At 36.2% G+C, this 10,209-nt stretch overlaps 2 protein-coding genes and 1 long non-coding RNA gene across 3 annotated transcripts; 2 read left to right on the top strand and 1 right to left on the bottom strand.

Annotated features, from left to right (window-relative positions):
• The first annotated feature begins 1,110 nt into the window (after nucleotides 1–1,110).
• Nucleotides 1,111–2,205, top strand: LOC106303952. Its single transcript, XR_001262589.1, has 2 exons — nucleotides 1,111–1,365; nucleotides 1,474–2,205. It is a non-coding gene; the product is annotated as an uncharacterized LOC106303952 (long non-coding RNA).
• A 4,484-nt stretch (nucleotides 2,206–6,689) lies between these two features.
• LOC106304329 (embryonic protein DC-8-like) lies at nucleotides 6,690–8,523 on the top strand. The gene is made up of 2 exons (XM_013740737.1): nucleotides 6,690–6,945; nucleotides 7,136–8,523. Exons 1-2 carry the CDS (start codon nucleotides 6,779–6,781, stop codon nucleotides 8,409–8,411), a joined length of 1,443 nt encoding a protein of 480 aa, XP_013596191.1. The 5' UTR covers nucleotides 6,690–6,778; the 3' UTR covers nucleotides 8,412–8,523.
• Nucleotides 8,425–9,322, bottom strand: LOC106304330 (zinc-finger homeodomain protein 6-like). The gene has a single exon (XM_013740738.1). The coding sequence runs from the start codon at nucleotides 9,247–9,249 to the stop codon at nucleotides 8,509–8,511; it is 741 nt and encodes a 246-aa protein (XP_013596192.1). The 5' UTR covers nucleotides 9,250–9,322; the 3' UTR covers nucleotides 8,425–8,508.
• Between the last annotated feature and the right edge of the window lie 887 nt (nucleotides 9,323–10,209).

Raw genomic sequence — 10,209 nt, 5'->3', positions numbered from 1 at the left:
TCGTCCGAGATAAGACGACTTTGACCATAATCTAGGAAATAAATCTGGACGACTTTGCTTATCCTGGACGACTTTCAAGTAAGTCGTCTTACTTGACGACTTCCGCGTAAGTCGTATGGGAAAAGTTAAATATTTAAGTTTTATTTTCCAATTGCAAAAGTAACCTGAGACGACTTCCAAATAAGTCGTCCAGATTTAATAAAATATTGAAATTTTTGTTTTTCCGGAGACGACTTACTGGTAAGTCGTCCAGGAAAAGTCAAATATCTGACACAATTCGGTCAAATGCAAAACTAACCCATTTATCCTAGACGACTTATCAGTAAGTTGTCTAGGATATTTTCTAGATTTTTTTTTAACAAACAAAGATGACGACTTAAAAGTAAGTCGTCCGTTTGACCAGAAGACTTACCCGTAAGTCTTCTACATCCAGACTACTTACGGGTAAGTCAAGACTTACGGGTAAGTCTTCTACACTAACAGATCTGGAAAAAATTTCAATTTCATACCTTAAACTAGTGAGATGACTTCCTTAGCACACAGAGTCTTCTCCAACCACCCAGAATCTCAAACGAAAGTAACCCACCAAGAATAGTATGCTTGAATGGCTTTATCAACCATAAAAAAATTTGAATCAAAAGCTTGAGTTTTTTGGATGAATATGGAGGCAAAGTGAAAGAGATGTTGTTTTTAGTTCATAACAAGTGAGAAAGAGAGAATGTAAATCGATTTTAGGTGCATTAAGAGCTTCAAATTGGTTGTTCATGGTGGTTGGGGTATTGATGACAATGACAATCTTGTAATTACTTGAAGATGATGAGGGTGACAGAGTAAAAATGTCATTTTCGGAAAGAAAAAAATAAAAAAAATTTGATGGCATTTTCGTGAATATTATAAACTTGTGGGGGTGAATAAGACAAAAAAAAAATCCAAGAAAAACATGAGTTAGTTTTAGGTTTGGCTTTGGTCTTGAGTCAATATTGCAAAAAACCCTTCTAATTTTATGAATCTTCCTTCCCTCTCCTTTAGGCAAAAATAATAATAATAATAATTAATTTATTAGTGCATATATATTGTATATTTGGTAGCCATATGCCGCGTTCACCGTAATCATCTTTCTCTCCCCAAAAAGGTTGAGCTGTCGACGTCTTTTCGTTGCTGCTCTGGCATTGGGGTCTTTCGACACCGTTGGTAGTGCCTCACCCTAGACTTTTATTCCGTCTTTCTCGCCGTCTTAGTTGTTTTCATTCAGCCGGCGGAGGTTCCTCTTTCGATTGTGCTGAGATGGAGTTTTGAGTAATACCAGCTCTGTCGACATCTTCTTGGTGGTCGTGGGCAGTTGGTTCGTGTCCAACCCTGGTCAAGGTTCGTGGTCAGATCTGGTTTTTCTTCTTCCCCAGTGGTTCATTTCCCTTAAATTTGGGGTGTTCGACATCTTGTCTTGACTAAAGGTAGATTCCTTATGACTTGTAGCATTAGTGACATGTGGTGTGATCCTCTGGCCCAGCTCTTGTTCTGTTGTGGTCTTTCCTTTCTGTCAAGGCTTCTCTTTTAGTTTCTGAAATCTGTTGTTCTGCTTGGCCTTCTTGTTTTCTGGTGGCTTGTGGTTATTAGGTTCTGTTCTGGATTTCGTCTCTCGGATGCTGATTATTGAGGTGGCATCTACTGCTTTCAATGGTCAAGTTTCTCAGTTCTTTTCTTGCGAGGAGGTATGCGGTCTTTTGTTGGTAAATGACTTAGATCGGATCGCTGTGTCCGTGTATAAGTTTGAGGGTCCTCTTTGACGTTTTTCCTAGTCGGAGTTCAAGGTTGTCTTCCTTGTGCCCTGCTACCTTGGTATTGGCGGTTCTCTTGTTTGATCTCGGTGGTGCAGTTTTCGGGTTCTATTGCTAGAGGTCTTCTTTCGATTCTAGCTGAAGTGGTTCTTGGTTGAGTTTGTGCAAGTTTGGTTCCTACGTGAAGCTCTTGTCTCTCATCTCGTTTCTGGCGTCAATTTTATCTTCAAGTTCTGGTAAGCGTGCTTGTGGTGGCCGCTAGCTCGGGATCAGATCTTATGTTTTTCAAGTGGTGTTTGATTCCCCGGTTTCTTTTGGTTTCTTAGTGTTATTATTATTTTCTTATTGTCATGTCTCCCAAATGTGGGGTTGTCTCCGAGAAGGTTGTTACTTTGTCGACTTTGGTTTATGTAATCGATGTGTTTCTATCTTGCGAAATTGGATTCGATTCAATATACTTTAGTGTTCAAAAAAGAAGAAAATTTATGTATATTTGGTAGACATGGGCATTTAATTTGATACCGAAACCCGACCGTGTCCGAACCTGACCCGAGGACCCGTGTCCGAACCCGACCAAAAAACCTGAACCAAAATCCAAAATGAAGTAGCAAAATAACTGAACGGGTATTGAATTAGCAGAGATTGATTATTCGAACCCAAAAAGTAATATCTGAATCCAAATAGATATACGAAGATAATTTAACATATCTATACTTAACCATATATTGCTAGTTAATTCAAAATATTTATATTGATGTTGTATATGGCTCAAGATCGGATAATATACATATAATTATGGAAAATGTGATTTGTTATTCACTTAAAATGCATGTCAAGCTTTTATTTCATGCATCTACAAAAGTTGCATCCAAAAATTAATAATAAATTTTTAATTTAGTACAAAATTATTTGAACAATGAAAATTTTGATATATTTTTTCAAAATCTAAATATCCGAACTAGACCCGAAATGACTGAACCCGAGCTAAAAAATATCCAAATCCGATAAAATACCTGAACAAGTTATAGTTCTTATTACCAAAATATCCAAAAATCCAAAATATCTTACTTGAACCATGCCTAATATTTGGTACAAACCATTCTAAATAAGAAAACTTTACACTTAAGGAAACATTTCCACTTTTCGATTACATGTGGAGACACATTGTGCTTGAGACACACATTTTTGGTTGTTTGTCCCATCTATCCTTCTCCACATCTAACTTTACAATTATTATTTTTTAACTACATATATATAATATATATTTATTTTTAAAAGGTTACTACTGACAAATCCAAAGTTTCATCTCTCTCCTATCTCAAATTCACTCTTCCCAAATCTATATCCTTCAACTTGATCTCTCAGCTTGCTGATCGTATCAAAAATGCGAGACCACCACTGTTTTCCTCTAGACAAAACGAAGCCGTAGCTCCTAACTACGCCTCAAACAGAGCTTGGACGCATATGTAATCGCCGTGAGAAGCTTCGCCTTACAAGTAGAATTTTGACTCAATCTCTCAGCTCGTTGATCGTATCAAAATTCCGAAACAAACACATTGTTCCTCTCCACGAAACGAAGCCATAGCCACCGATCACGCCTCAAACAGAACTCGGATGCGCCCATGATCACCATGAGAAACTTAAACGGAATTAATGTTTTCTCTACTTTTGAACATTGTTTCAACTCGATCTCTCAATTCGTTGATGGTATCAAAAATCCGAGACCATCACCGTGCTCCTCTCGATGAAACAAAGCCATAGTCACCAACCATGCCTCCAACGAAGCTCGGACGCACCTATAATCGCCATGAGAAGCTTCACCACAATCATCAACAAATCGCCACCAGAACCACTGAAGTCTCTGGTAAGTCACAACGGTTATAGTTCGTCACATGTTGATATTGAAAAAGATATTTACAGATCAACAGATTCGTAAAGTCTGTAAAACATTTAACTTTTGTAAGGTTTGGTTTGGTGGACACCATCAATGTTTAGGATTTTCAGAATGTGCATAAGTGTTGGTGTAATGTTATCCACAACATATATGTCCACATTTTTTCTATATATAATGTGTGTTTCAATATAATTTTCTCTTATGATCTATATATAAGATATTTTTTACGTTTTTCATCTATCCACCCATGTCCACATCTTTCCGTTCACGTATTTTTCTTATATGTCCACAATTACTCATCCGCACTCTTATGTTTATGTCTACATTTTTTAGTATAAATATTAATATATATATATATATATATATATATATATGAAAATGGATGTTAAAAGATAGATAATTTTACATGTAATTTAGTGTAATAATTATATTTTTTTATATATCTTAAAATTTTAGATAGAAGGAATTGAAAATATATGGTGAAATAAACAATAGTAACATAGAATATAAATTACCAAAAAAATTCTAACTATATAATATATGATGTCTTTGTTTTTGCAAAAAAAAAAACTGGTCTCCACGAACTGAACATAATAAACAAATATATTTCTCTATCTCAATTTGCAAGGCAGAAAGTATTTCTGTCTGAAAGTCATTTCGGGAGCCGGAAATGTGTGGCTTAAGCAGAATGTGTTTTAAGACGTCAGAAAAGACAGAAATGTATCTTAATGAATAATGCACTCTCTAAATAAATATAAAGATTATTTCTGTTTTATTGTTCTATTCTTTTATTACTTTCATATATTTCTACATGAACTTCGATCGACGGTGTGTTTCTTCTAACCGAACTTGGAATCGCAACGCCGGTGATTTACGGTATGACTGGTTTTCCCGCTACCACCCGCAAACGCAGCTTTTACGGCTGGTAGCGGTTGTTGGCGTTTTGCAACAATCATTCAAACCATTCTAAACTGTTTCAAACCGCTCTTAACCTAGTAAACTTAAAAACTGGTTACAGCTAGTGTTTGCGGTTGCGGGAGGTTGCGAGATGATAATTTTTTTTTTAAATAATATAAATACAAAAATAAAAATATTCAATAAAAAATTTAAATTGAAATTATAAAAATACTAAAATATATCTATTATATTTTAATTAATATTATAAAATTTTAAAATAAAAATATTTTCTATAATTTTTAAAAATTTAAAACTAGAACTTTCTAAATATAATTTTTATATTTGTTATAATATTATGATTTTGAAGATTTTATAACTATATAAAATATAAATATTGTTAATTTAATATTTAACTGCTGCTGCATTTGGTAGTTAATCATTCATAAGTAATCTGAAAACGCACCAATTTCTAACCACATAACTAGTTATACAAATTTCTTAAAACCGCTAGAAACCGTAACCACCTGCATTCGCAAACTCCCGCAACCGCAACTGCAGCCGCTGCGTTTGAACCAGCCAAACCCTTAAAAACATTTTTATCGCATATACGTTTCTTATTTTATTATTATTATTTTTTTTCTGATTTAAAAAAAAAAATAAAATCAAACCAATCGCGGACCGCCACGTGTCAGTGGGACCCGCGAACAGTTTAACAGACATCTCTTATTTCACGATTTCTGGAGACGTTTTCTCTGGTTTCAGTGGGGTGCACGCCCACTTTTTCTTAAAAACCCATCCTCTAAACGTGAGATAAAAGTACTCTAATATGCCAACTTCGGAGCTACGTATATAGAGTACCACTTGTGTTTCGGGTTTCCAGCTTTTTGAAGAGACTGTGGATTATAAAATCCAAGAACACCAACAGAGAGCTGAACTTGCGACTGAAGATGGAAATTCGTTTCCGTGGAGTAGGGTAGTCACTCTTTCTGTAAGATTTTAATTTATTTTTTATTTTTCTAAAACCAAATCATATATATAGCGACACTGTTGAGAGACCGGCTCAATTTGAGTTTTGTTGAAATTGGGACATTTAAGAATTGTCTAAACTCAGACCGGTTATGCAAGCCGTTTTAGAAACATACTAGAATTTTGATGTTGTTATAAGAAGTTGGTATGCATAGATTAACCACGACATATAAACAAAGTTAGATATTTTTTTTTAAATTACAATGATCTTAATTAGCTTACTGAATATAACTATTATGTTTTACTTTTTATATCTTGTTTGTTCTCATGTGATTTTTCTGATTCATAACCGGTAATCTATAGCTCATTTGTCTTATTACATTCAATACCAAAATACCTACATTTTGCTGTAAAACCTATATATATTGTACAATAGGGAAACAATTAAAACAAATACACTTTTACCTTTTAACAAAATTTGTTCCCATATTGTACGTGTGTTTGCGTTTTATCTTCCCCTTCTTCTTTTTTTTAGCTGGATCTTATCATAAGCCGAATCTCCCACCATACACAAAAGAGTAAGAAAGTATTACTGGAGAATATGGGTTGCTGATATTTGTCAACCTGAGAGTGAAACTCAACACTGACTTGTTTATGAAGTCACTAATTTTGAATTATGGTATTGAAACTGAAGAGAAGGTGTAAATTTTTCTTAATCTACTTACGATCGATTGAGAGTTTGACTGCCAGTTATCTAATTTTAGGAATGTATAGGAATAGAAAAAAGAAAAGGTTGTGGAAGAAAAAAGACGATAGAGGATTGTGGGTGTAGGATACAATTTTATTTTGCATTATTATTTTTAAATGATTTTTTTTTTTATAATTATGCCATGTGTCAGAATTTTATTGGAAAGGTAACTTATGCTTTAGTATGACTTTTAATTTTGTGGTCTGCGAGGAGAACGCGGCCAGCCCGGAGATATTAGACACGTGGTGAACTTGCAGAGACATCTCCACAACAAAACCGCAAATATTGATCGCCACGTGACCTCGCAACACCACGTGGTGAGCAGTAACCGCTTCTCGGAAAGACCTATGGTCTTCGCTTTAGAAACCTCTTTTTATAAGTGATAATAACCTCCAAGGACATTGGAACTAGAATCATCAGAACATTCAAAAAAGGAAAAAGAAAAAGTTTGTCAAAGCAAATTTGAAAACGTTGTTCTGTAATCACTGGTCAAAAGAGATGATGGAAAGAAGAAGAACGGCTTTGGCACTGCTGCTGGTAGTGGTGGTTCTGACGTGGCAGAAGGGAACGACGGCGAAGGACGCGAGAAGCGCCGCTGAAATGGCAAAGAAAATGGCAACAGAGACTGTTTCATGGGCCGGTTGGGTCTCTGACAGAATAACCACGTAAGTAATTTCTGAAACCTACTTCTGGTCCAATCAAAACCATCCATCCCATCACGTTGATTATGTGTTCTGTCTATCTTATTATGGTAATGTCTCACGTCTAGATTTGGTTTCTATTTCGTCTACATTGATAATATATTTGGCCGTAATAAGGTTGTCATAGATAACATTTTACATATTTTTTTTCCAGTGGACTTGGTATAAAAAAAAAGGAACCAGAAAGTGCCGCCCAACGCACAAAAAACTACGCTTACAAGGCCGCACAATACATCAAAGACTCAGCGTATGACATGGCTGGTGATGCAAAGGATATGGCTTATGAAAAGGCAAGCAATGCAAAAGAAATGGCCTCCGAGAAAACTGGCTATGTAAAGGACATGGCTTACGAGCAGGCTGGAAATGCGAAGGATTATGCTTATGATAAGGCAGGCAACGCGAAGGACATGGCGTACGAGAAGGCAGGACACACGAAGGATTATGCCTATGATAAGACTGGTAATGCAAAAGAAGTGGCCTATGATAAGGCAGGCATTGCGAAAGACATAGCTTACGAACAGGCTGGACACGCGAAGGATTTTGCTTATGATAAGGCAGGGAATGCAAAGGACATGGCCTACGAGAAGGCCGGACACGCTAAGGATTATGCCTATGAAAAGGCTGGTGATGCAAAAGAAGTGGCATATGATAAGGCGGGCAATGCAAAGGACATGGCATATGAAAAGGCGGACAATGTGATAGACATGACGTATGACAAGGTGGGATCTGCTTACAGTAGTGCCAAGGACATGGCATATGATAATGCGGGAAATACAAAAGACATGGCCTATGATAAAGCGGGTAATGCCAAGGACATGGCATACGAGAAGGCGGAAAATGTCAAAGACATGACATATGACAAGGTTGGAGCTGCTTACGGCAATGCCAAGGACATGGCCTATGATAAGGCGGTTAACGTGAAGGACATGGCATATGAGAAGGCGGGAAATGTGAAAGACATGACGTATGAAAAGGTGGGATCTGCTTACGGCAGTGCCAAGGACATGGCATATGAGAAGGCGGGCGATGCGAAAGACATGGTGTATGACAAGGTGGGAGCTGCTTACGGCAGTGCTGAGAAAGCAAAGGATTACGGGTATGAAAAAACCGGCGATGTGATCAGGATGGCCACAGACAAGAGCTGTGAAGGCTATGAAGGAGCTAAAGAGAGGTCAAAGAGTGCCAAAGACATGGCAGCTGATAAAGGGGAAGGTGCAGTAAAGTATGGTAGAGACAAAGCAACGGAAGCAATGGATGGATCTGTTGAGTATATTAAAGAAAAATCACACAAAGCTAAAGATGGAGCGGCCAAAGGGTTCGGAGAAACCATGGAAAAGGTCAAGGAAACATCGAAACACGCATATGAAACCGCAAAAGAAAAGGCTTCTCATGTTGCCGAAGAGATTAGGGAGCGTTATGTTGAGCTCTAAAATCAGTTTCTCTTACAGTTCCGAATTTTAATCAAATCTATTTTCCAAAATGTAAACACAATAGTCTAACAAGGATCTTAGTATATATTAAAGTCTCTTACATTTCTTTCTTCTTGGCTGTTTGCATATTATTGTGCATCCAAACTTTAAACAATTGTCTTTTCAAATTAATCTCACGACAAAACAGATTCACTTCACTGTCTTCTGGTTTACTCATTCTCCATCCAATCTTCTCAGCAAACTCCTCCATCTTCTCCTTCTGTTCTTGATTAAACTTTGTCCTAAACCGTTTCTTCGGATGGTATTGAGACTGATCTACTCCATTACCACAAAAATATTGATGAAACTTGTTAAGATCCTCCGTCGATGACTCCGCCGGATCTCTGCCTCCTCTAGCGAAGCTCATCATGATCGGAGACACGTGGCGGCTAACGAGCGGTCTTGGTGAATGGCCAAAGCTGTTGAATTTAACAACGAACATGCCGTCGATTTCGTTTCGATGGAAGCTCCGGTGACAATCACATGCGGCGCAAAGAAGTGACTCCGCCGTGCCTTCTTCGCCGGAAGACATGAACTCGCCGCAAACGTCGATCACGTGTCCACCGGAGCTCGCCGCGTGGTTCCGTTGGCATTCTCTATATCTCACGCTCCTTGTCGGGGAAGTAGTTTTAAGCCTAACGTACGATCTTGGAGCTGGAGCGGCAAAAGAAATGGGGTTCGTATCAAGATCCAGATCCAGATTCGACCCGTTACTTATAGTGGTGGACTGGTGTACGGAGGTATACAATGATCGGGGGTTTGATGATTTGCTGATGATTTTTGTCTTTCCATCTCCCATTTATCATTTTCTTCTCTATAACCTCCATCTATTTGACCATGAGCTTCTGAAATGAAACCCTAATCTTGTTTAACTTTTACTTAAACAAAGATTAAAACTTTTTTGTATTTTTTTCCTCTCTCTCTGAAGCCCTAGTTATTTGATTAAGAAATAATCATAGTTCTAGCTTCTCATTAGCTAATCATAAGAGATCATGAAGATGATGATAAATATCTTGTTCAAAGTTCATACCTTTTAAATTTTCGACTTTTTCATCATTCAATTCGTTTCCCTTTGTGGTAGGCCACTACTAGACTAATCTCAACAAGTCTACAAGCAATTAGACTAAGGAGGTGTTATTGGTTTATCTATTTTGATTGATTTAGAAATCCATGTAGTATTTATAAATCCAAGTAAAATATGCAAATTCGAAGGTTTTTCTTCGGATTTGAGTCTTTGAATTTTTAACTAAAAAATCCAAACAAATCTATTCAAATCCATTATAAAATCTAATATATTAGTAAATCCGTACGATTGAATAACACTTGATTTGATATAGAATTTATGAATCATTAAACCAATAACACATGATTATAATACATATTTGAAAATCATAGAACCAATAACACTAGATTTAGTTAGAATTTTCAAATTCATTAAAATTCAACAACCAATAACCCCTACTAATGGAAACTGGTTTAACCTAAGAGTACTAGATTAAGACCGGTGATTTGCGCGGGATAAACATTATATATATAAATTATTTTATGTATTATATGTTCTTTCATATTATGAAATAATAAATATATATTGAATAATTAAAAGTCAATAACTATTACATATATAATTAAATTGGTGCGAACATATAAATCAATTTTATTAATCCAAACATTTTTAAAATTTTTTTTGATAGGATATGTAATTAAATTTAAATAATATTAACATACATAGTATATTTTTAATATTAATGTCTATTTTTTT

Source organism: Brassica oleracea, chromosome C7 (genome assembly GCF_000695525.1).
Source record: "Brassica oleracea var. oleracea cultivar TO1000 chromosome C7, BOL, whole genome shotgun sequence".
NCBI lineage: Eukaryota > Viridiplantae > Streptophyta > Magnoliopsida > Brassicales > Brassicaceae > Brassica > Brassica oleracea.
This window is presented reverse-complemented; position numbering and strand designations above follow the sequence as displayed.